The sequence below is a fragment of the Portunus trituberculatus genome, chromosome 48, assembly GCF_017591435.1.
Source record: "Portunus trituberculatus isolate SZX2019 chromosome 48, ASM1759143v1, whole genome shotgun sequence".
Classification (NCBI taxonomy): Eukaryota; Metazoa; Arthropoda; class Malacostraca; order Decapoda; family Portunidae; genus Portunus; species Portunus trituberculatus.
In genome coordinates this window covers 26,407,419-26,434,918 of record NC_059302.1, presented here as the reverse complement: position 1 = coordinate 26,434,918, position 27,500 = coordinate 26,407,419, and the positions used below count along the sequence as shown (strand labels likewise).

Genomic DNA, 27,500 nt, shown 5'->3' with positions numbered 1-27,500 from the left:
ATAATTATGTTGTGTTAAGGTATTGTATATAAAAGCTTGTTAAGTAAGAGCAAAAGGACATTAACCAGTATATACTATGAAAGGGATAATTATGTTGTGTCAAGCAGTCTTTGTGAATATTGTAAAGAATGTAGAGAAGAAGAAAAAGCAAGAGCGAGGAGGATCAAGAGAGCATTATTATTAGGTGTGCTGTGTCAAGGCAAGACGTAACAATTCAAGCAGTCTTCATGATGTCAGCCACCCACGTGCGAGGATGAAATGAATGCACAAGCGAACAAGATGAATCAATGCTGGCAGCTTGTAAATGTGAGCGCGTGCGTCGTGTCCCTTTAAAAATTCACGGTGAACTAAAGCACTGATGATAAAAAATAAATAAATAAATAAATAACAAATAAATAAATAAATGTAAAATGCATTAAAGGCGAATTGACATGACCTCTTTTGTTCAATGCTAATAATAATGAAAATAAGATAAACAACAACAACAACAACAACAACAACAATAATAATAATAACAACAACAACAATTCGTTCACTCAACCTCCTTTTTATATCCGTTTCTTAAGCTTTCACTTCATGGTATAGGCAATGAACCAAAAAGAGAGAGAGAGAGAGAGAGAGAGAGAGAGAGAGAGAGAGAGAGAGAGAGAGAGAGAGAGAGAGAGAGAGAGAGGCTAAGACGACGACAATGACAATAATCACGAACAATAACAATACAACGCACACCAGCAACAATACCAACAATATCAACAACACCAGCACGTAGAGGCTAGAGAGAAGCAGGCGGTAATAACGAAGGCAGTAGTAGTAGTGGTGGTGGTGGCAGTAGTAGTAGTAGTAGTAGTAGTAGTAGTAGTAGTAGTAGTAGTAGTAGTAGTAGTAGTAGTAGTAGTGGTGGTGGTAGTGGTAGTGGTGGTGGTGGTGGTGGTAAGGACAAACTGGCAAGACACAAGCACTGGTACAGACAAAACAGACAGCATGAAGCAGGTATGAGTGACAGCCAGGTGGAGAGATGAGAGAAGTCAGTGAAAGGGTGACTTGAGATGGAAAGGCAGACAGACAGGTAAACGGAAAGAAACTCACGCTCACACACACACACACACACACACACAGAGCTGTCACCTGCCTCCGCTGCCTGTGTGGGTGATGCTATATTGCTAATCTCACCTGCATGGGGGCGAATGTCTGACGTCACGCCCCTCCTTCCCTCCCTCCCTCCCTCCTTTTCCGCACTCCCCTCTCCACCATCCACACACACACACACACACACACACCTGCTCCCGTCTCACGCAGCCTTAGTTGACAGGTGTGAGAGGTTGAAGATCACGAAAGCTTGGAACGGAGGGGGTTTGGTTCGTGGCAGGTGCAATGCTGGGGATGGCTGTGTGTGAGAAATAGACGAGTGGTGGTGGTGGTGGTGATAACAATAAAAAGGAAGATGAATAAATAAATAATAATTGAGGTGATAATACCGGAGAACTGTATAAGTAACAAAGAAAAGTAGTAGTAGTAGTAGTAGTAGTAGTAGTAGTAGTAGTAGTAGCAGTAGGTAGCAAATATCAATTTCATCATTAATTTCAATAGGAGTAACAAAAAAGAACAGTAAAACACACACACACACACACACACACACACACACACACACACACACACGGCCCGGTAGCTCAGTGGTTAGAGCGCTGGCTTCACAAGCCAGAGGACCGGGGTTCGATTCCCCAGCCGGGTGGAGATATTTGGGTGTGTCTCCTTTCACGTGTAGCCCCTGTTCACCTAGCAGTGAGTAGGTACGGGATGTACATCGAGGAGTTGTGACCTTGTTGTCCCGGTGTGTGGTGTGTGCCTGGTCTCAGGCCTATCCGAAGATCGGAAACAATGAGCTCTGAGCTCGTTCCGTAGGGTAACGTCTGGCTGTCTCGTCAGAGACTGCAGCAGATCAAACAGTGAATTACACCGTGTAGTGTAGTGGTTAGCACGCTCAAATCACAATCCAGAGGGCCGGGTTCGAGTCCTAGTAAGCGGCGAGGCAAATGGGCAAGCCTCTTAATGTTTGGCCTCTGTTCACCTAGCAGTAAATAGATACGGGATGTAACTCGAGGGGTTGTGGTCTCGCTTTCCCGGTGTGTGTTGTGTGTTGATGTGGTCTTAGTCCTACCCGAAGATCGTTCTAAGAGCTCTGAGCTCGCTCCGTAATGGGGAAGACTGGCTGGGTGACTAGCAGGCGACCGAGGTGAAAATTACACACACACACACACACACACACACACACACACACACACGAGCCGTACATCCACCCACACCTGCACGTCGCCCAGCTAAGAGAATACCTCAGATATATAACAGTTTGGGAGGGTAACCATGGCAACCTGGATGGTGCCGTGGCCCTGCTGGCTGCCTCCCACGTGAACAAATTCACAAGAGCCGCCACCCTCAGACAACAAGACATGGCAAATATTCACGCTTGTATGCCATTATACTCTTGACAGGTTAGAAGTATGTACGTACACCAAACAAGTTATACATATAAAAACGTTGCAAAAAAAAATGGTTAGTTATAATAATGAATAAAAAACAAACGTCTGTGCTGCCGCACGTCTGACCTGTGCAACACCTTGGTGAGGACACGTGTGGGGGCGTCAGGAGGAAGGTAGTGTGGGCGGAGGCTTCCCTCGGCGATGGGCCTCCGCACTATCTACACTAAGGCTGCACCAACACACGCACTGTTAATATTCTCATTGAATGCCGGAACTAACACTAACACTGCCACCACTGTCAGCGTCATCACAGTGCGTCACGCCACCATGGCATACGCACGCCACGCCACTCCACCACACGCGAGGTTTCCGCAGGTGGCCGGCTGTACACACGAGGCAGGTCGTGGTCGTGGGCGAGGTGAAGGTGACGCGGGCTGCTCACACACTCATACACCCTACCGCACCAAGCGTTGGTCGCACACTGAGCAGTGAGCAGACTGCAGACTGTCTTCAGCGCGCGGCTATAGACTGCCACTCCTCGATAGCGCTTACACTCAAATGACTGTGTGTGTGTGTGTGTGTGTGTTAATGCTTCCATGTCGTGTCCATTATGTATTTTGCGTTCGCTTTGGCTTTAACTCGCAGTGACAGCGAATTCTAAACTGATTCGCTTAATCTCACACTAAAGAGACAGCCAGTTATGTAATGGAAGACTGAATAAAGCGAGGAGATTAACAAATGACGTAACGCAAAACACGTCCTTAACATGCGCTAATAATAAACTGCACACTCCTTAACGAAAGCTTCCACTAATGAGACGCCTTTAAGACATCAAATGAAAGATAAATAAGTAAATAAATAAATAGCAGTAAAGACAACTCTCTTTCTTCGCACAAAACCACATGCATCCAACTACACACACATTATTCACGCAAAATTTAAAAGCTAAAAAAAAAAAAATAACTCCATCCTTGGAGTCCTCTTCTAATTATTCTCTTTTCAACTTGTTTGGAAACCGGCACCTCAGAGGATCTTTTTTTATCATAATTTTTGTTGCCCTTCGCCAGTCTTCCTTCTTACATAAAAAAAAAAAACCTAACGTAATACAGAATACAGAAGAGACAAGTGAAAAGAGACAGGAAGCAAAGCAACACTGCCAAGGTATTGCAAGAAGGACGCCAAAACCAAAACTTACGCTACCCACTGAACAACACACACACACACACACACACACACACACACACACACACAGTTACCTAATTTTTTGCATCTACTCGTGGGGAAAAGATACTCCATCCGTGTGTGTGTGTGTGTGTGTGTGTGTGTGTGTGTGTGTGTGTGTGTGTGTGTGTTTTGGCGCGTAGTTTGAACACCACACCATCACAAAACAAAACGAAAAATAATAGAAAGAAGAAACACCACAGTAACAGATTTTTTGGCCCTTGAGACTCCACCAAGGACCCCACCACCACCACCACCACCACCACCATCACCGCCTTCGTCAGCAGAGAAACCACGGCTATAGAAATCGAACAAGACCCGGCAGAAAGCCAGGAGAGAGAGAGAGAGAGAGAGAGAGAGAGAGAGAGAGAGAGAGAGAGAGAGAGAGAGGAGGAAAGACACTGCTAGGCGGAGGTAAGGAAGGGAAGGGGAGGAGGGGGGAACGGTTGGTGGGAAGGACGAAGCCAGCAGAGGGGTGGAGGGAAGGAAGGGAAGGAAGGGGAGGAAAGGGAGGGAAGGGGGAGGAGGGAAGCTGGGAAGATCCGGGAGGGCGTGAGAGAGAGGTCAAATGGAGGTCGCTTCAGCCATGCATGGTGCTCCTAATATTTTCTCTCTCTCTCTCTCTCTCTCTCTCTCTCTCTCTCTCTCAAGACCATCGAAATTTTGATATTTTGATTCTGAAAAGAAATAAAGACTCGCTCTCTCTCTCTCTCTCTCTCTCTCTCTCTCTCTAACTTTGATAATCTTCACAATTTTCATATTTTGATCTTGGAAATCTCTCTCTCTCTCTCTCTCTCTCTCTCTCTCTCTCTCTCTCTCTCTGTAACTTTGATAACCTTCACAATTTTCATATTTCGATCTTGGAAAAATTCTCTCTCTCTCTCTCTCTCTCTCTCTCTCTCTCTCTCTCTCTCTCTCTCTCTCTAAAACTTTGATAACCTTCACAATTTTCATATTTTGATCTTGGAAATCTCTCTCTCTCTCTCTCTCTCTCTCTCTCTCTCTCTAACTTTGATAACCTTCACAATTTTCATATTTTGATCTCTCTCTCTCTCTCTCTCTCTCTCTCTCTCTCTCTCTAACTCTCTGATAACCTTCTTCAATTTTCATATTTTGATCTTGGAAATCTCTCTCTCTCTCTCTCTCTCTCTCTCTCTCTCTCTCTCTCTCTCTGTGTGTGTGTGTGTGTGTGTGTGTGTGTGTGTGTGTGTGTGTGTGTGTGTGCGCCACATGGTGTTCTATACCGGGAACCTGGCCTAGTCCATTACGCTCTATAAACCATGGGTGAAAAACGCCATGTATTTCAAACGGGAACGAAGCTAAACTAAACGAAACCAAATCACGAAAAAAAAAAATGATAATAAATAAATAAATAAATAAAGGAAGGAAGAAACAAGAAAAGTAAATAAAAGTCACTATGCAAATAGTAGTAATAATAAAGTGACAAAGCAAGGCAACTTTTTACAAGATATTCTGAACCACAGAGAGAGAGAGAGAGAGAGAGAGAGAGAGAGAGAGAGAGAGAGAGAGAGAGAGAGAGAGAGAGAGAGAGAGTAAAAATGTAAACAATGATAAACACAAAAACTCACAAGAATTAAGAAATCTAAACAGGATAAGTGTTACCTAAGAAATTATTATAACACGAAAAGTTACTTCCTTTTTTTTCGTTACGTAAGTTAATTTTAATTACTACTTGCTTGGTTTCATGTTCATTTGAAGTTCAAATTTAAAAATAATATATTTATATTTATTTGTAAGACGGGATGTGCAAAAAAAATAAATAAATAAAGAGGCGGATGTGAAAATTGCTACCATCATCAGAGAGAGAGAGAGAGAGAGAGAGAGAGAGACTGTCACCATCCTTGTCGTCACCACAATAGCCAGTGATTCGCTCAAGTATAGCCTAGTCATGTCTGTTCATCCGTCTACTCTACTGTGTGTGTGTGTGTGTGTGTGTGTGTGTGTGTGTGTGTGTGTGTGTGTGCTTCATAATAGTTTATCATTCATTCTTCCTTATATCTTTTTTTCCTATTCTTTCTGCATCTTCTTGTGTACTCTCTCTCTCTCTCTCTCTCTCGTAATGGCGACAAGGCCGATGACCCACAAACATGCACAGGCAAAACCGCCAAAAAGCCACGCCGCCATTTATTTCCCCTTTAAAACATCATTGGTCTCTCTCTCTCTCTCTCTCTCTCTCTCTCTCAGGTGTTGTAATGCAAGATGGCTCGATGGTATGTATATCCGTGTGTCAGTATATATTACGTCCATATTACATACATATACATCATCCCACTTCCGTAAGCAACGCACGGCTACTGACCCTGTGTCTGAAGTACGTATAATTATTAGTCGAACATATATACTTTCTATTTATTTTCAACAGTGCATTTTACGTATTGTATTTATAGTCTAATAATTTGCCCGTTGATTTAGTGTCTAACTGTCTATTTTTCTATTTTACAGTATGATTATTTATTGTATTTCTTTTTTCATTCTTATCAATTATGCGTTCTTTTCTTTTCTTTCTTTTTTTATTATTAATTTCAGCAAGTGTGTATCATAATGACTTCTATATTTACGTTTATTTATTTATTTTTTTGTCTTGGTATCTTTAATCTACTTTTTTTTGTGTGTGTGATCCAGTCTTCGCATTTCTATATACATACATCAACTTCATGTCTTTTTTGTAAGTAGCATTTATAAGCACGTTTCCCTTTCTCCTCATTCTTCTATTCTATCAAAACCGTACTTTTATCTTTTTTTTCGACATTAGCATTAGTGCATTTATGTTTCCGTTCGTCGATTGCAGTTGAAACGGATATACTATATATACGGCAAAGCAAGAAAATATGAATAAATGAATAATAAAATAGAAAATGGAAAGTGTGTCCGCCCATCTGTCGAAATCTAATGCTTCCTCGTTGCAACTTTCTTCCAGATAAACCATGCCAGTCAGTCATCATCTCACGTATCCGCCTTGTGTGTCTGGCTGGGCGTCTATCATTGGTAACTTTCTTCCAAACAATGCACGCCCCGCCAAACTGTCCAGCGCGCCCTCCCTTCACTCCTTCACCATACCTCAACTTTTCTATCTCTACTCCCCACATCGTCTTACCCCACCTCTCTCTCTCTCTCTCTCTCTCTCTCCCGCAATTTTCTTTAACAATATACTACGCAGGCTTGTGTGTGTGTGTGTGTGTGTGTGTGTGTGTGCTGATTCATATATTTAAAGGAATGAGTCAAGCTCTTAAGTTTTATTTTTTTTCTTTTGAATACGTAGACTATGTACATTGAACTTTTCTTTTTTTTTCTTTTGTAAATGCACAACGTAGACTCTCTCTCTCTCTCTCTCTCTCTCTGTGTGTGTGTGTGTGTGTGTGTGTGTGTGTGTGTGCCCTGTAATAAGCAGCCACCACATCCTAGACTTACGAGTTGACTCACCAGCTCGCTCGCTCGATACAGGACACTCCCTCCTTCTACCCCTTCCCTCTTCCAGAACCCGAGGCGACAACCCGCCACCGCCACCACCACCACAACCACCAGGACGCCACCAAGGAAATTCTAGCGATGGAAAAGCGGGTGTTGGCTTGGGGCATACAACTAGGTCTCTCTCTCTCTCTCTCTCTCTCTCTCTCTCTCTCTCTCTCTCGTGTCCTCAAGCAGTATTAAAGAAAAGGAAAATAAAAGCAAGAAAGAAAAGCAACAACATACGAGACAGCGAACATAAAACGGAAATAAATGCGACGTAGTGATGATGATGATGATGATGATGATGATGATGATGATAATAATAATAATAATAAAAATAATAATAATAACAATAATAATAATAATAAAACGAAGGAAAACTGAAAAAAAACTGCCAATAAAAATAGATAGACGAACTTCATTAAACAACCACCAATACATATATATAAAATGGACAAAAAGAAAACTAAGAAAAATAAAATAATAAGAAAAATAATAATAATAATAATAATAATAATAATAATAATAATAATAATAATAATAATAATAATAACAAACAATAAAAAAAAATTTAAGCACACTAATAAAAACTATTTTGCGGAAAGATAACACATATAAAACAAAAATCAATCGAGACGAAAGAAAAGGAAAATCATAACTCTGATAAACAAACATTAGGTAGAACAGCAGGCGCCAATAAACACACTTATAGAAATACGAACTAAATCAGCGAAGCGTAAAGAAGAAGAAGAGGAGGAGGAGGAGGAGGAGGAGGAGGAGGAGGAGGAGGAAACGAGACACAACAGTTCCATCAAGCTCAAGAACACAGCGTATCTCATTTATCTTAATGAGAGAAGTTTGGGGGCGAGGAAAGGGAACTCTTGGTTGTTTTGTTAGAGTTGAAAGGGGCGTGTCAATGAGAAGGCGTGGATTTGTTAAGCACTAATATATATATATATATATATATATATATATATATATATATATATATATATATATATATATATATATATATATATATATATATATATATATATATTTTTTTTTTTTTTTTTTTTTTTTAGAGAGAGAGAGAGAGAGAGAGAGAGAGAGAGAGAGAGAGAGAGAGAGAGAGAGAGAGAGAGAGAGAGAGGGGGATAGCACTGGTGGTTATAGAGAAATGAAAAAGAAAAAAAAAAAAAAAAAAACTACCTCACACACCATTGCATGTCTCACAATTCATATCTTTTTACGAACTTGCTTTCCTTGAATTTCTGAGGTCAAGGAACTTTATAACCAGTATAATGGAGGAACAACCACACGCATACCACTACTAATGCAAAATTTTTTCTTTCTTGGCAGTTCTTAAGCTGCACAAAATGACTCCACGAAATGTACAGTATAAAGGCAAGACTGCTATCACAGTCCATTTAAAGATAACAGTGTCTGGTGGAACATGTTAACAATGACACACAAAACCAGGATCACCTAAGAAATAAACATCCATTGAAATCCATAATCCTACTTAAATATTTCACCTGTAGAGTAGGCATTACGAACTCATCAATTGTGAATAGCAGAGGATTCTTGTTACTTTTCTCTTGGACCCATAATAAATAGAGAAATACATAAACATAATTAGTCAGCTGATTTACTGATTTTTTTTTAGGAACAGAGCATAAATATTCATGGGATTCATTCAGATGCAAATTCATTTAATGGGTGATAGCACCCAATCCTGTATGAGAGGTAACCACATCACTCATTCTATCAGTGTAGCCCCCTCAAAGGCAACCAACCAACCCTAGAACTGCCTGGCTTGCTCTGTGAATCCCATCATTAACATACAAAGAATACCATTAGACATTTAAGTATTTCCCTCACATATCCTCCCCCAGACATTATTTTTCACCCACAGACACAGGAATAGACACGTCTCCATATCTACTGTCCCCTGTGAGTGTGACATGATAAGACTAATAAAACAATAATATTAACATCCCTCACATTGGCACCTTCAAGGACCAGAGAGGAGAAAGCAGATGAAACCTACAAAGCACTGACACCACAGATGAGGTGGGTGCAGTACTCACCCGCTACATAGAGGCCCAGCCAGTCATGGGGTGAGGCAGCACAGTCAGGGGGCATAGACCACCTGACAGTCACAGTCTCACAGGAACTGGCCCCAATGCAGCTACGTGAGAGGGTGAGGCAGCACGGGGTAGTGGTGGGGGGGGCACTGGTAGCAGAGGGGTCTGGGAGGCTGGTGGCTGGGCCATCACATCGTGACATCGCTGCTGTTGCCGCCCCCCCACCACCGTTGCTGCCCCCCACGCCACCCTCTAGTCCATCTGCAACAACAACACAGTTTCTTTGAATGGTAGCCATAAGAACCAGACTTCTTGCTTAGGCTCATAATTGTCCTATCTTTTTAGTTTCCACACTAATATGTCTTGTTACAAATGTGGAGGTAGAAGGTAATATGCTGTGTTTACCTTCATGACAGAACTTGACTAGCACAGATTGGGTAGCTAAACCAAACATGACAGTCAGATATAGTATTTAGGTAGGTACCTTTAACATATTTGTGTTACATTGTCAAAGTCATCGGCTTCATACTTTATAAAGACACACCAACAGTTTCTTTTCTGTATATTACAAGTTACTCTATTCAGGATAAAAAGATCAATAGCCTTCTCATTTCAGAATTCTATCTTCTAAAAAGATTTTTCATCTTAATAAAATTCCTGACTTTTCTTTAATTTATGAAAAGTAAATATGAATAAGTACGAATGAAAGTGTTAACTGGGTGTGCGTATTTGTCAGCTTAATCATCACAGATGCAGAAAATTTTATTGAAAGTAAAATATATAAAATATCTAAAATAATAAAAATAAATAAACAAAAAATTTTTTTTTTAAATAAATAAAAAAATAAATAAATAACAATAATAATGATAATTCAGCAGCAATAACACAACCCTTGAATGGCATGCACAATGCATAGGTAGCACCCGCAAGCCTCAAGGACCACGCTAGTCCCACACAGCACCATGTATAGTCTGCCAACAGTGTTCAATCTCTTATAATGTTAAAGGGATAAATTAGAGAATGAGACAACCAGTCACTCTTAGCAGGAAAAACTTCACCATCACCCCCACCACCACCTAGTCCACTACATAGCAGAGAAGTGGATCCAAGGCTATAACTTCACTAGCTTCCAGAATAAGTAAATTTTCAGAAAGCTGCATTCTTCGGATATCTACATAAAATCAATTATATTCTTATGTTCTTTGATAAATTTTGAACTGATATTGTAATTATTTTTATAGTACTGCTATTAACTCTTGGGTACATTTTCTTCAGAACCATATCTTCAGCTTTTTTTTTACTTTCAAAACAAAAACTATTTCATTTTGGTAACTTATACAAAATCATTATGACAGCTCTTTCTTTCAAAATTACTATCTCACTTCTACCAGAATACCAAGAGGTTAATCTTTCTTACAAGTCAGTGTCCTATACAACAGCCAAACTCACATTTGTCATAGGAGACTTTGTGGCCTTCAGATAAAGGTAAAAATCTTTGCAGGTTGGCACCTTGTATGGGTGCAATACCTCCAAGAATGTGCTGAAGTTTCAAAATTTTTCAAGTCCTGCCAGCCCACCTGTGATCAAGAGTTGATATAGATATGACATTTCACTGTTTAAGAGTGAGAGCTGTGGCTAGCAGTGTAGTATGGTTTGTCACTCTGCACCAATCACATGCCACTGCTGATAAGCCCATCAATTACAGGTTTCCACTCAAGGTTCACTTATAGCTTTCCTTTGTTTTAATGATACACCAGGCATTCAGCAGAAGGCAAAGCATAATTTTTCTACAAGCAACAAATGAACTGGACCCCTGCAATCATCTCCCCTTGTCTGACAGGGACTTTGTAAACATTTATTACAAGGATTGTCTAAGCCTATTCAACCTTGCAGTGAAGCATGACTTGCAGTTTGAGAAAAATTGCTAAAAGCACAAAAAAAGAAAAAGTTATTTGCACATTTAGATATTTAGGTGTGATGGTGATCAATTTCACCCAACAAATGATTTTCTCATGTGGCTTATGTTTTTCTGGTGAGACATGAAGTGAACCAACTGGCATTCTATATAATTTCCATTGCAAATGGATAGTTTTCAAGTTATGACTTTTCAATTTATGCCTACCTCTCAATTCCAATGATTTTGGGTGACATGTAGCCCAAACCAACCTAACCTTAACCTATTTATTGCAAAAATATATATGAGGAAAAAAAAAAACCCTACTAAACAAAACAAATCAAAGTAGTGAATCATCAGGAATGATGTTTACCAATAAGTGATAACACAGCAACGCTCATGGCAGCCACAGCAACTGCCATCAAAAGTGCAATATATGTATTTTTCAGACCTGGAGTTTTTATATAATGTTAATTTCTAATCTCTTCTTCGATGCACATTACTTAATTTAATGCCTGTCTACCCAAGAACGCTGATTTCCCACAGATCGTTGGGGATGAGAGGTAAGCATAAGCTGGAAAGAATCATAACTTAAAAACTATCCATTTGTAACAAAAATTATGCAGAACATCAACCAACTCACTACATGTATCAACAGAAAAACATAAGCCACATCAGAAAATGGTTGGTTGGGTGAAACTGAAAATTTATCGAGATGGCTTCTATGTGCATTTCTTAACATCACATGATGTTTTGCCCAAATCAATCTTGGTATTGCCAGTACCCTTTAAGGATGAGAAAGAGGAGGTGGACCAACCACACTCTGGACTTCTCATTTCATATTATGGCATACAGTTGGATTGGGTGAGGTTAGGATAGGTTAGTGTGCTCAACAGTGATGCAGAAGGGAGCAAAGGCCCTGAGTTAGGTTACAATAGGTTAAGTTAGATCAAGTTAGTTTACTGTCTTTAAGGAAGGTCAAGGGGGAGCAAATGCCTTAAGTTAAGTCAACTAAGTGTCCTAAAGGGCAATACAGGGTGGATAAAAGCTCATCCTCGTTAGGTTTTTCAAAATATAGCATCATACATATAGTTCTCATGGGTGTCCAAATATATAATTTGCCTTCCCCCCTACAAACCCTGTTGTCCTACCAAGTTTCCAAGTTTGTTTGAACGATGTATCAAAATTCCCCAGCAGAGGTCAGGTGTACATTTGTCTTGACTCCATCACATAATATATCTTTCCTGACAATTTCATCATAACCGAACAATTAAGTTCATGTAAGAATTGTTTCAAAACTGGCATAAATAACTTCCTAACTCAGAGATTTACCTCCTGAAAATCCATAAAACAAGCAAATAAATAGATAAAAATAAATAAACAAAAAATACATTACTATATATAAATTAGCCATCTTTGTTAATCATAATACTCGACTGACGAGATCTGTACTGTGACATGGACAACTTTCATCATCAGGAAGGTGTTGTATACTGCAATACTCGTGAATGTTCTTTGTGAGAATACTGGAGTTAAAACTAGGAGAGGATGCATTGGATGAACTAAGTCAGTCTGAGAGGTACAAGTAAGGCATGTCATTATGTTTAATTTGGGGTGTCACATCTCCTTAACAGTGGTCCACGTGTGCCTTCTCGCCAGTAGCAGCGAGTCTCCCCAGCACTGTGCCTCAGACTCACGGGTACTTGCCAGCGTCTCCATCAGCGGTGCTCGGGCGGCCCCTCATCTCCATTACTGTTTGCGTCCTTTATCTACATCTTGGAGGTATTATTTGGCTTCGCTGCTAACCATAAGGCTGGGTTTTATTAGTACCATACCTATATAGAGGTTGTCAGAGTGGAAAAAGTCGGTATACAGCATGGGCCGGACACAAATCAATAGTAAACAAAATGGGTGAATGTCAACAACACGTAAAGACTTTGGAAAACTAGAATGTCATTACCTCTAACCAATATTTGTATCAAATCAAATTCCAGTTTACCTTAGAATCATGTCTTTTACGTCATATTTATTGAATTATTGTCAAATCTTTCAAATAACGTTAAAATTTGTAGCTTCACATACATTATTGGAACTTTATTGAAAAAAAATGTCAGGGAGAGTATGTGTATATATATATATATATATATATATATATATATATATATATATATATATATATATATATATATATATATATATATATATATTCTTTATTCTTTATTCTTTGTCATTACATTCAGACCCTGCTCCACCAACTAGTGGTGCTCTGCAGAGCCTCTATTCTATAGTAATCAAATATAAAATACAAATATGAACAATACCTAGCAGAGTACTATATAAAATATTGTAAAAACTGATCACACACACACACACACACACACACACACACACGATAAAATCTAGCTATACATGTAATGTAGTTTAAGTAATCAAAACTTAAAAATTGCACATTAAAATCTTACACAGTATAATGTTGAGTGACAGTCATATCTGACCTATCATAGGCATCCCTGAATAAATATATGTCTTTAGTCTTTTCTTAAAAAGTTCAATGCTATTGCTTGCCTTGACCTGCACTGGAAGCCTATTGTACAGTCTTGGAGCATACACTTGAAAGGCTCTGAAACCCGTATCTGAGTTACATCTTGGCTCATTTAGTCTGTACTCATCTGCTGCATGCCTCACTACAACACTTTCCTAACCTCAAGTGGATGCAATATATATATATATATATATATATATATATATATATATATATATATATATATATATATATATATATATATATATATATATATATATATATATATATATATATATATATATATATATATATATATATATATATATATATATATATATATATATATATATATATATATATATATATATATATATATATATATATATATATATATATATATATATATATATATATATATATATATATATATATATATATATATATATATATATATATATATATATATATATATATATATATATATATATATATATATATATATATATATATATATATATATATATATATATATATATATATATATATATATATATATATATATATATATATATATATATATATATATATATATATATATATATATATATATATATATATATATATATATATATATATATATATATATATATATATATATATATATATATATATATATATATATATATATATATATATATATATATATATATATATATATATATATATATATATATATATATATATATATATATATATATATATAGTATAAGGAGCTTATATACAAGTGTTTTCTTTTTCTTTTTCTACTTATTGACTGGCAAAATAGTAAAATAAAATACCACAATAACATATCAGGAGATATTACGGAGTTAAGTGATTTTATTATTTTTTTTATTCATTTATTTATTTATTTATTTTAAGGCGTCTTTTTACAGTTCTTGAGAAATGCTTAATTGTTATACATTCTCTGACGCATTTATTTCACTAAGGTCTCTTGAGGGCTTATAAACCTTATAACTAATTCTGGCTAGCTTTCTATACTTATAGGGGGAGTCTGAGCAGAAATAGGTGCGCAGCAGGACTGAGGCTTAAAACCTTGCTAATTACTGCACAAGCCACGGAGATCTGAAACACAATATAGTTACTGAAATAAAAGAGATGGAAAGCTACTAAACAGCACAAAGGAGGACTACAAACTATTGCGTAGTGATGATATGGTAGATAAATCTCAGGTTGACCCAAGAATACTATACCATTAAAAGTATTCCTGAGTCAACCTAGCAGAGATTTATCGATCACCATCAATATTTAACTGTTCATAAGACTATCGCACAAACTATTGCACCAACTACTAACAGGGGAGATGTATGTACATACCAACTAGAAATTTCGACGAAGCAGCTGATGGATTATGAATTAGTCACAGGTGAGTTCACAGGTGAGGTCATCCAGCTTCCCTGAGAGGACGAAGAGTGAGTAATGGAGAGGGAGATAGAGACACACAAAGAAAAAAAAGATGATAATAATGATGATAATGATGATGATGATGATGATGATGATGGTGATGATAACAAAATAAATGAAAAATTGAAATTAGAAATAAACACACCTGCACACAAACTCAAAAAGAAAATCGAGAGATGGAAACACACACACACACACACACACACACACACACACACACACACACACACACACACACACACACACACACACACACACACAAACAAACAAACACTGGCTTCACAAGCCAGAGGACCGAGGTTCGATTTCCCGGCCTGGTGGAGATATTTGAGTGTGTCTCCTTTCACGTGTAGCCCCTGTTCACCTAGCAGTGAGTAGGTACGGGATGTAAATCGAGGAGTTGTGACCTTGTTGTCCCGGTGATTGGTGTGTGCCTGGTCTCAGGCCCATCCGAAGATCGGAAATAATGAGCTCTGAGCTCGTTCCGTAGGGTAACGTCTGGCTGTCTCGTGAGAGACTGCAGCAGATCAAACAATGAAACACACACACAAGATTCAGAGGAAACGATGAGCCGGCGAGATTGGACCTAGTTTTTATAAGGGATATACAAATTAACGATGATATAAGATATAAGTGCCCATTGGAAAAGAGTGACCATATAATATTAGAAATGGATATAGAAGAAGGAAAGGAAGATTGAGATGAATCATACAAAGGAGACCGACTAAATTACAGAAAGGCTGATATTGAGAACCTCAAGAGCTATTTTAAAAACGTAAACTGGGAGGAGATGGAAAACTCAGAAACGGTTCAAGAGAAATATAACTTATTTTTGGAAATATACAAAACAGGAGTCAGAGAATATGTCCCGAAATATAGACCTAAAGAAGAAGGAAAGAAAGATTGGTTTAATGCAAGATGTGCTAGGGCAAAGGAGAAACGAGATGGAGCATGGAAAAGGTGGAGAAGAAACAGAAATCCAGAAAATAAGGAAAACTTCAAAACAGCAAGAAATGAATATGCTAAGGTGAGAAAGGAAGAAGAAAAGAACTATGAAAAGGACATTGTCGAAAAATGTAAGGAACAACCAAAATTGTTCTACAGATTCATAAATGGAAAAATAAGACAAAAAGAAACAATAGAAAGGTTAAAAGGAGAGAACGGAATGGTGGAAGACCCAAAAAGTATGGCAGAACTGTTAAATAGTAAATTTCATGAGGTCTTTACTAAGGAATCCAAATTTGAAAGACCACAGGGTAATAGAGAGACTGTCCATATGAAAGAGATTAAAGTAACCAAGCTTGAAATAAAAAAGTTGATGACGGAACTAGATGAGGAAAAGGCAATGGGACCGGATGAAGTCTCAGGCAGAATACTGAAAGAATGTAGGGAAGAACTAGCAAGTCCAATATACAACATCATAAAATGCTCAATAGAAAATGGAACAGTGCCAGTGGAGTGGAAAAGAGCTGAGGTGGTTCCCATATATAAGAGCGGAAGGAAGGAAGAACCTTTAAATTACAGACCGGTATCACTAACTAGTGTAATATGCAAGATGTGTGAAAAAGTAATAAAGAAGCAATGGATTGAGTTTCTTGAAGACAACAAATTATTATCAAATAGCCAATTTGGTTTTAGAAAAGGTCGGTCATGTGTAACAAATTTATTGAGTTTCTACTCTAGAATAGTTGATAAAGTACAAGAGAGAGAGGATGGATTGACTGTATTTATTTAGATTTAAAAAAGGCGTTTGATAAAGTGCCACATGAAAGATTACTATGGAAGTTAGAGGAGAAGGGTGGCTTAAAAGGAAGCACATTGAGATGGATGAAAAATTACTTAAGGGGGAGAGAAATAAGGACGATAGTTAAAGATATGAAGTCCAAGTGGAGAACAGTAGACAGCGGAGTGCCACAGGGGTCAGTATTGGCGCCAATACTTTTTCTCGTATATATAAATGACATGCCAGAGGGAGTGAACAGCTACATAAATCTGTTTGCGGACGATGCGAAACTGTGCAGAGTCATTAAACAAAAGAGGATTGTGAAATACTACAGGAAGACTTAAACAAGATCTGGAAATGGAGTAAAAATGGGAGATGGAATTCAATGTGGACAAAAGCCATGTCATGGAAATGGGAAAAAGTGAAAGACGACCAGTGGGAATCTATAAGATGGGAGATGGAGTAGAACTAGAAAAAGTAAAAAGGAAAAGGACTTGGGAGTGACAATGGAAGAAATTAATCAACCGGTAAGCCATATTGATAGAATTTTCAGAGAGACGTATAATTTGCTAAGGAATATTGGATTAGCATTTCACTATATGGACAAAGAAATGATGAAGAAATTGATAAGTACTAAAATAAGACCTAGGTTGGAATATGCAGGAGTTGTGTGGACTCCCCATAAAAAGAAACACATAAGAAAATTGGAGAGACTACAAAAAATGGCTACAAGAATGGTTCCAGAATTTATAGGGATGACATATGAGGAGAGACTAAAGGCTATGGATCTACCAACCTTGGAGCAGAGAAGAGAGAGATGGGATCTGATACAAGTTTATAAATTGATTAACGGAATGGATCAAGTGGATAATGAGAAACTGATCCTGAGAGAAGAATATGACATTAGAAGCACAAGATCGCATAGTATGAAACTGAGGAAGGGAAGATGTCTGAGAGATGTTAAAAAATTTAGTTTCCCGCAAAGATGTGTTGAGACTTGGAACAGTTTGAGTGAGGAAGTGGTGTCAGCAAAAAATGGGATAAGTGTAGATATGGAGACGGGGCCACACGAGCATAAAGCCCAGGCCCTGTAAAACTACAACTAGGAAAATACAACTAGGTAAATACACACACACACACACACACACACACACACACACACACACACACAGGAGTAGTGTGGACCCCTCACAAAAAGAAATACATAAGGAAGCTAGAGAGACTACAAAAAATGTCTACAAGAATGGTCCCAGAACTTGAAGGGATGACATATGAGGAGAGACTAATTTAGATATTAAAAAGTATAGTTTCCCGCAAAGATGTACTGAGACGTGGAACAGTTTGAATGAAGAAGTAGTGTCTGCAACGAGTGTGCATACTTTTAAAGTAAGATTGGATAAGTGTAGATAAGGAGACGGGGCCACACGAGCATAAAGCCCAGGCCCTGTAAAACTACAACTAGGTAAATACACACACACACACACACACACACACACACACACACACACACACACACACACACATTATAATACGTACTACAAGAGGACCTGATACGCCACACAGTATTGACTTTCCGCCTCCGAATCCGAAAACTTCAACAAGGGCACGCAGAACTGACGCTTCTCTCCTCTACTTAGCTGAAGCTGCTGGCGGCGACCGCAGCAGCGGCCATACTATTAACCCCGTTTTCCTATTCATTCTGCTTACTATTTGGTGATTTTGTACAGCTTCAGAAACTTATGTGGGGATTAAAGTAGTGAAGATTGTAGCTATTAATCTTCTGACCTCTCTGCACCCTTCCTTATGCAAATAAAATCGTCTAATCACACAAAACTCATAACAGAAATGCGTTTCTTTACTCTAGGAGTTAACGGCTGAGCATCCTCTACGGGCACTGGAGATTTATTTATTTGGGGAAATATACAGCAATGACACGACTGATGTCTGAGGAAGAAAGAATGGTAATGAATCGTTGGAGAATGCTGGTGTGGAAGCATAATGTGAATATTGGTGGTGGTGGTGGTGGTGGTGACGAATGCCAGAAACAATATAGAATAGATAATATCGCAGGTCACACCAATTCTTGTTTTAATTAATGGCTTCTGATTATAATTACGTAGCTATTACCGTCTCCTCCGCCGATTACATTGTGAGGCAAAGGAAGATAATACTTGTTTAATCTTCAATAACACATCTCTACTTTGGAAACGCCTCAACAGTGGTGTCATTACTACCAGAGACGTGCACAGGGTTGTAGAAGGGCGAAACGAGAGAGAGAGAGAGAGAGAGAGAGAGAGAGAGAGAGAGAGAGAGAGAGAGAGAGAGGCATTTATTTTTGGATTAAAACGCACAATATGGTTTTTAACATTACAATCAGATTATGCTGATGACTGGTTTTCATTTACAATCTAATCTAGCGAACTCAAAGCTTCCATTAGCCTTATCATAACAGAGGTGGAGCTCCCTGAGCAATAAAAGGGACTGAACAAATGAGTTAAGCATTATTCTTCTCTAGGGTTGGGTATCGTTTCTTTTTTTTTTTTCCGATACTGGTGCCAAACCGGTACTTTTGGAACTGTGCCGGTGCTTAAATGGGGCCCGAACCGGTGCTTAAAGAATGGAAAACATACAAACTTTGTCCAAAAACGCTGCTTTTTTTTTTTTCTAGGCATTTTGTAAAGTACAAGTGAACATAATTTGAATCCCTAATTAGTAGGCTACAAATATAACTAAGACTAAGAAATAGAATAACCAATATAAAATAAAATTCACAGTAATCTGATGAGAGTAAATTTACCCATCATCAAAATTTATAACCCTACTCTGACCACCCTGCTGCTCCCCCTACCCCGCCTTCTGTGTTCGCCCCTGCTCCTCTGCTGTTTGACACGCAGACACTCGCTGCTCACACACAGCGTGCAGGAAGACAGACAGGAGCAGTCATCGCTAATGACGTTCAATAAAAGTTTTCAAATCAACAAAAGTTTTAAAATCACAATGTTAGTGTAACAGACTATTCTTTCTTTAATACATATTTCTGTATACGAGGAAGACCTGGAGACAGCTGATCACAGCAGATCACGGCTGACCACACACCACTACTGCTGACCACCAAGGGCGGATCTAGGGGGCGGCTACTTGGGCTCAAGCCCCGAATGTTTTCCCAAGAGTCCCTGATCTGATCTGGGATCTGAGGAAAAGAGTAGTCTGAGCGCAATGTACGTACAGTACAAGAGTTTACCAGAGAGAGGCAGCATGCAAGGAAAAGCAGCCTAAGTAGCCTACCTGCAGGGTTGCCAGACTGATTTTGCTGATCGTAGGTACCAGCAGAGATCACATGAAGATAACGTACCAAATCTTAACAATACGTACCAACATCTAAATTATAGCTAATCATAAGGAACATAATTATTTTCTTATCTCTGATGAAAGCTGTAAATCTTCCTCCCCCCGAGTCCCGAGTGTCTTCCCAACACACACACACACACACACACACAATGAATGTCATAGCAATGGAAGTCACCATTGTACACAGCTGTCTTCGAAATGGCGGGCATGTCTGCCATCACACATAGTGATACCTACTGAAATAAGAATGGTGAACACCTTTAAAATAACACACGAAAGACAGAGAGGGATAATGACGTTATTCCTGTGTGTGTGTGTGTGTGTGTGTGATTGATTCATCCGGCCTGCTGATGTTCTGGGCACTGTTGGTGTCTCTCTCACGTGGTAACATTGCACTGAAAATGATGCTGAAATGCATACGTATTTGGCAATTAAGATTGTTGGAAAGTAATATTCATAAGGACATTGCTTATCGTGCTGGTTATTATCAAAGGAGCGTTTAGTGGTATTTGTAGTGATGTGTTACGGATTTTCCGCCTGTAGACAAAATATTGGAACACGGTAACACTCATATGACTTATTATTTCCCTGTAGATCGTTCAAACTTGACAAATAAAGGTTTAAACGTCTTTTTCAAGGTAAAAAAAATATGACACAAATAAAACAATAAAGATTGGCCATTTCTTTATATGGACAGCATGCTAGTTAGATTGCAGGGTATATGTTTGTTCGTGATCACCCTTGTTAAAGACGTGTTCACACGTGCCAATTTGCGACTAAAATTGCAAATCGCTAGAAGTATCGACAGGCCTTCTAGTCGGAAAACGTCACACATAGCGAATGGAAAGTATCGACTATAAGTTGGCGCCTTAGCAGGAAGTGAATGTAAACAAACAGCTTCCCACCAAGATGTCTTCCTCCAGTGACGATACAGTTGTGATTGCTTTTTCTTTCGGCGTACCGGAAGGTCTCTGTCCTGCATCGCAATAAATAGTGAAAAACCAGCTACCTGCTCTGAAGCAAGCTAGATCGGAAGGCAAGATCGCATTCTTCTGAAATATTTGGGCCTCTAAGTCAGAAGATAATATTGATAATTACATTTTGCCGACTGACATTACCGATCATTTTCCAGTTGTTTCACAGTTTTCAAGCCATCATTGCCTTATGCCTAAGACAGAATATATCATCAAACGAATAACTACACCTATCACGATAGATACGCTTACTAAAGATCTTTCAAAAGTCAGCTGGAATAATGTTTTAGAATCTTCATGCCCTAATGTGTCGTATGATCTCTTTTTTTAATAAATTTGTCAATCTATTTCAGAAAAAAAAAATGTCCAGAAAGGAGAATAAGAGTTAACATTAAAAATTATCGGAGTCCATATGTCACACCAGCCCTAAAAGACTCAGCATAAAGGAGAGAAACAGACTAGAACGACTGGCACGTAAGTGGCCTTTAACCTATAGAATAATGTACAGACAATATAGGAATAGATTAACGTCAATATTACGAGCTGCTAAGGCTAAATTTCACAAAGATCATTTAAAACTGACTCAAGGTTATCCCAAAGCTCACTGGAAATACCTAAACTCAATTCTTGGTAGAAATTATCATACAGCAAACCAAAATATTGAATTAAAACTTTATTGGTCGGACATTGCAAATGAATTTAATAACCATTTCTTAATTAAGCACTAATAACATTCCTGAAGACACACCTGACAGAGAATACCTTCATTACTTGAACAATCCCCTTTTACTTTCATTGTATTTACGTCCCACAGACAACCTGGAGACACTAAATCACCTCCGCTCTCTTATCACATACACTCCTGACTATGATGACATACCACCTACAATACTGCGTCAAACATCCACTGTGATAACCTTAACTCACATTATAAATCTTACATTGAAAACTGATATTTTCCCAAACAACTTAAAAATTGCCAAAATAATCCCCAATTCATAAGACAGGAAGCAGAAATTACTTTAATAAGTACTAACCCATGTCTGCTTTCAGCAAAATATTCGAGAAAGTTATATCTTCTCGATTAAAAAATATTTAGAAAAAAGATAACATATTGTCTGAATGCCAACATGGTTTTCGTGCCAGTCGTTCTACAGAGTCTGCATTAGCTCAATTTACTCACACTATATATAATTACTAAATAGGTAAATTTTGTACTGTAGGTGTTTTTATAGATCTGTCTAAGGCATTTGACACATTGAATCATCATATATTACTTGACAGATTAGAGAATATTGGCATCAGAGGTGCTCCATTAAAACTATTTCATAGTTACTTAAACAACGGGACGCAGACTGTTTAATGCTATAATAAATATTGCTCTGTCTAAAGCATCGTTTCAGATGTGCCACAGGGATAAAATTTAGGACCTACTCTTTTTCTGCTTTACATAAATTATATTATCAATTCCAGTTCAAAATTCCAATTCACCATATATGCAGATGATATAAATTTGCTAATTAAAGATAAAGACTCAAGAATTACGTTCAATAAATAATTGGGTAAAACTAAATAGTAAGCTCAATATAAAAAAAAAAAAAAATATCGTTTTTTTTCAGAATCGATCCAAAACAATTAACATCCCTCTAGTAATCCTTGACGGTGAAACTCTGCAATGTGTTACACATAAAATTTCTTGCAGTTTACATTGATAGTAATCTTAATTGGAACTACCATATAAACAATGTACTGTCCAGGATGTGTGGCATTTTATACAGAATACGCAATCAGCTTACCAACGAGACCTTGATAAATGTTTACTACACACTCTGTTTCCTTCACTTCATTTATTGTGTCTCAGCTTTGGTCTGTACATGCTCCTCTTTGCTAAAAAAAAAAAAAAAAAAAATATATATATATATATATATATATATATATATATATATATATATATATATATATATATATATATATATATATATATATATATATATATAAAATAAATAAAGAAAATAAATAAATAAATAAAAAGTAATACAAAATAAAATTCTACGATGCATTTTTTATATGGGAAAATTTGAGTCTACAGATGCAGTATATTCTGAATACAAACTACTGGATTTTTCTTTTTTTTTTTATTATTATTATTATTTTTTTTTTTTTATTCATAGATGTTTTGCTATTCTCTTTATTTGCAGATCCACTAGAAATTTACCAGGCATTAATATGTTTAAGTTTGTTGATTCACCATACGCAACTAGAGGAGGAAACCTGAATTTAGACTGCCCTCAATTCCATACAGCACTATTTAAGAAAAACATTTTGCTTTGATCTTCAACTCTCCCTCTCACCATTAAAGAGCTTGTAAATATCGGTAACTTCTTTCAGTTCAAAAGGAGAACTAAAGAATATTTCATTACTAGTAGCTCAATGTACAAAACGTACAGTTACATTCATATAAACAACCATTCATCCCTACACCCACATACAGAAATCATACATAGGCTACGCATAACGTTAATTGACAATAAAACCAATAAAAAAAAAAAAAACTGGTGAATCAGTGTACAAAACATAATTACATACATATATACGACCACTCATACCTACATCCACTTAAAAAAAAAAAAAAAAAAACATGCATGAGCTAATTAAGTAGTTACAACACATATCTATAGGTATAGGTTATGCATATCTTAAGATTTTTTATTCATTTATTTATCTATTTTATTTTTCACTGTCATATTGATCTCTGCCAAAATACCACTATGCAGCACTTTCAGTTTTAGAACACCTTGCCTGTCAGGCAGCCTCGCCTCGACAGGCCGTGCCAATGTATAACATTATCTACAATTTGTAATGAGTTTGTAATACTATTTTGGCAATAAACCTTACTTACTTACTTATTTACTTACAGGCGAGCACCAACTGTCTGCCACTTGCTACAGCTAGTCAGGTCAGTGACATATGCTTGTATTGTTTTGAGTCAGTGATGCCCGCGAGCGTTCTTTTATCCCATCTGAATGCGGTAGATCCCAGATGTTTACCGTCTTTTTCATCATGAATCATAATTACTGTCACTTACATTACAATTACTTCCACACCAAGTGTTTTAGGAGGAGGGAGGCAAGGGCTGGGGAAGATAGCCGAGAGCTGTAGACGCAAGGGTTTTCTATGGTCACTGCACTCCTCTGGTCACAAGTATGCTGTGCAACCTGCAAGATGCAACCAATAGCAGTAAACATAATCAGCTTCTCTCCAAAGTCACTTTGATCACCGCCAAAGCGTCAATAAATGCCAGCAGTGGCGGTACTCACTACAGTACCATGGCTGAATCATTTTATATGCTTTCCATTCAAATTTCTTAAGGCGGGTTCACACATGCCAATTTGCGACTGAAATTTTACGCCAGTAGAGTTTCTGACTCCTTCTAGTCGGAAAGTGTCACACGTATCGACTGGAAAATATGGACTATAGTTGGCGCCTTGGCGGGAAGTGAATGTCAACAAACAGCTCCCCGCCAAGATGTCTTCCAGTGGTGATGCTGAAGCTGTGGTTGTTCTTTTGGCATACCGGAAGAGTCAACAGAAAAGAAAATGCCTGTGGATACGTCCCTGGCTAAGTGGAAGGAAAGAAAGGAGTGTCTACCACACTAAATTAGCCTACATTTCATAAAAAAAGACTATTGCGATCAAATTTAAATCCAGACAAGTCTTCAATCCTCACCTCCAACAACACCCTGCATTGAGGGAAACTTCTTGTAGAGAATGGCAGCTGTTTCGTCGAACCATGATTTGCGCAAGCTTTCTCTTTTTTTTTCTATTACTGTATATATATATTTTTTTACTGTATAATTTCTTTTTCCCCTCATCAACTCTTTTCATATACCTGGAGACCAGTTTCAAAGCTTACTCCGTGACGTCACGACGTAAATAAAGTCGCAAATCGACTAACAAGACCAACATGTTGGTCTTGTTTTGCGACTGGTTTCTCCAGCAGCTAGGCATATGCAGGCAATACATACACAGTAAAACTCTACTACTACAGTACTATATTATTATTACTACGAGCTCTACTACCACCGCCACTTCTCCAGTAACCCGTGACATAATTTTGTCTTTAAAAAAGCTCTAAAAATTTTACTGGATAAATGTTACAAGATCAGTTTTTTTCAATACTAACTTATTCCAGTTGCTTATAACGCGTCTATTAAGTGACGCCGTTTATTTATTTTTTTTTTCTATTATTTCAAAGTATTTTTTATCATATTTACTTTCAACTATTTTTCTAACCAACTTACCTGTGCTGTTGTTATATTGACCTATTTTTTAGAATATACTGAGAGCGCAAAGGGGGATGGGGTGGTAGGGGAGGACCATCTTCAGCACGGATTCTCAACTTTTTTTTTTCGTTAAGAACTCCCGAGTTATAAGCCCACCTACCCGAATTCACAGTTATCTGACATCAAGCAGTGTTAATTTATCGATGAACACTAATTCAAGATGCAATGTATAACAAAGGGTATTGATACTTTCAGCTATCAAAATACCCCAGCATATCTTACAGAATTTGAATTTGGTGACTTGACACTCAAATACTGCAAAGATCAGCCATTTAAGTTCCCCTTGAAAACCTTGTGTTTATAGATCTACTCCAAGATTGCAATAAGCCATCAACAGGACGATTGTAACACAAGCATGAATTATGCCTGTACTTATAATGAAATATCCAGTAGGCTGTATATTCAAAGTTGGAAGCTACTCGTTTCATAAAAGGTTATAGAAATATCTGTGTCACAACAGCCTTTTATTGTTGAGTTCACTGTTGCTTAACAGAAGACCATGTGGGATATTGCTGCTGCAAAAAAGAAGCTGATTAATAACAAGTTATATCCGTTCTTCCTTGCCAACTTCCCCTTACGGTATCAATTCTGGTCAAACTCCAAATAATTATGTTTCTGGATATTCAAAGTCTGTTATATTGTTAGGAAATTTTCTTGCTTAATCAACCCAGTAAAAGAAAAGAAAAATCTAGTGACTGGTAACCTGTAAATTTGTACTAAGTAGAGGACTATGGCGGGAAATTAGTTATAAGTTCAGGCAATGAAAGGGGGGGGGGGAAGGTGAATCCTTAACTCACAAATCCAGTCCTTTGCTACTTGGCGAATCCCTTGAATGTTTCAAATCCTTATCCACAAGTGATCCATGATCCTCCAGTGAGATCCTCTGAGCGCAGAACATGTCCCCGAAATATCCTGCTTTTTCTATCCATGGTAAATCCAAGTGAGATCCTTATGAGAGCATCCCATCCAATGTGATCCAAGTTATCCAAAGTGTGATTCTCCCCTTGCTAGCTTGCTGCGGCATTGTATCCTCCTGAGCCTTTCACTCCGATTGAGCCTCTCGTCCACGCCATTGTGAATGCTCCTCCTCCACTTCTCAAATCCTAGCTTTCCAAAATCTACGATAATTTGGCAGGAAGGATGGCCATATTGCAGCAGCCTACTAGCTACGGGACTGTGTAGAAAGAAAAACAAACAATTAGTCTCAGATAAATTGAGAGCTACAGTGTATGGGTCAAGCTTCGTTCAATACAAAATCCATTCGAAGGCGAATTTTATTATCCATTTTAATCAAAATGTTATTCGGTGACACTGAACACCAGGGAAAATCAGAGAAAAGAATACTTCAGTTGAGGAGTAAGAATGGAATGTGAGAACATAAGATAATCATTAGCATAAGATGTTAAAGAAAGGAACTTAATCTTTAAGTAACCTATAATGTTGTCACAATAAATGTTATGAATACATCTTATAAATCTAAAGTTTACTTGCCCTTTGTATACAAAAGTTAACTTTTCCTTGCACTAAGCATGATCACTAAAGAACTGCATAAACCTACTCCAAATTGAGTTATCTTAAGTCTATCAAAATTTGTTCAAAAAGTACAAAAAATTCCAAATCTTCTATAAGACTCTTAAAGAGAATATTTTTATGGTCAAGTCATATGAATTTGTTTCCAAAGTATTTACATGTGGCACTCCATTAAAATGAAAATCAGTCAAGTTGTGGATTAAGTGCCACACACTCTCCCTCTCGCCAAAACCTAACAATATGAAGACAACCAATAATCAAAGGGCAAGTGGGACGTGTGACTGGCAACTGTGCAGACCTGACGTCCTCCAATCCCGGTTACAGACTGCATGGGCCCAGAGAGTCAAGTCAGCGCAGGGCACACTGTCCCCAGCCTGTTGTGCCCCTGCAGGCCATGGCTGGCAACTTGGCTACTAACAGATCAGCCAAGTGCCCATCCAATCACTGCCAGGTGTCTTCTTGGGTCTGCACC

General features: G+C 37.9%; 2 protein-coding genes across 4 annotated transcripts in view; both read right to left on the bottom strand.

Moving 5' to 3' along the window:
• The window catches only part of LOC123498885 (E3 ubiquitin-protein ligase HECW2-like), a 41,306-nt gene extending 28,266 nt beyond the window's left edge, over nt 1–13,040 (bottom strand). The window contains 2 exon segments of the mRNA XM_045246403.1: nt 9,233–9,490; nt 12,821–13,040. Of these exon segments, the coding sequence (XP_045102338.1) occupies nt 9,233–9,490; nt 12,821–12,842 (280 nt within the window). The 5' untranslated portion in view covers nt 12,843–13,040.
• Nucleotides 13,041–25,949: 12,909 nt separating this feature from the next.
• The window catches only part of LOC123498883 (serine/arginine-rich splicing factor 1B-like), a 17,859-nt gene continuing 16,308 nt past the window's right edge, over nt 25,950–27,500 (bottom strand). For 2 of the 3 annotated variants that reach the window (XM_045246398.1, XM_045246399.1), the window contains exon 4: nt 25,950–27,500. This exon is cut by the window's right edge. The gene's annotated coding sequence lies outside the window, so the exon portion shown is untranslated. The other variant, XR_006672831.1, reaches the window with a different exon arrangement.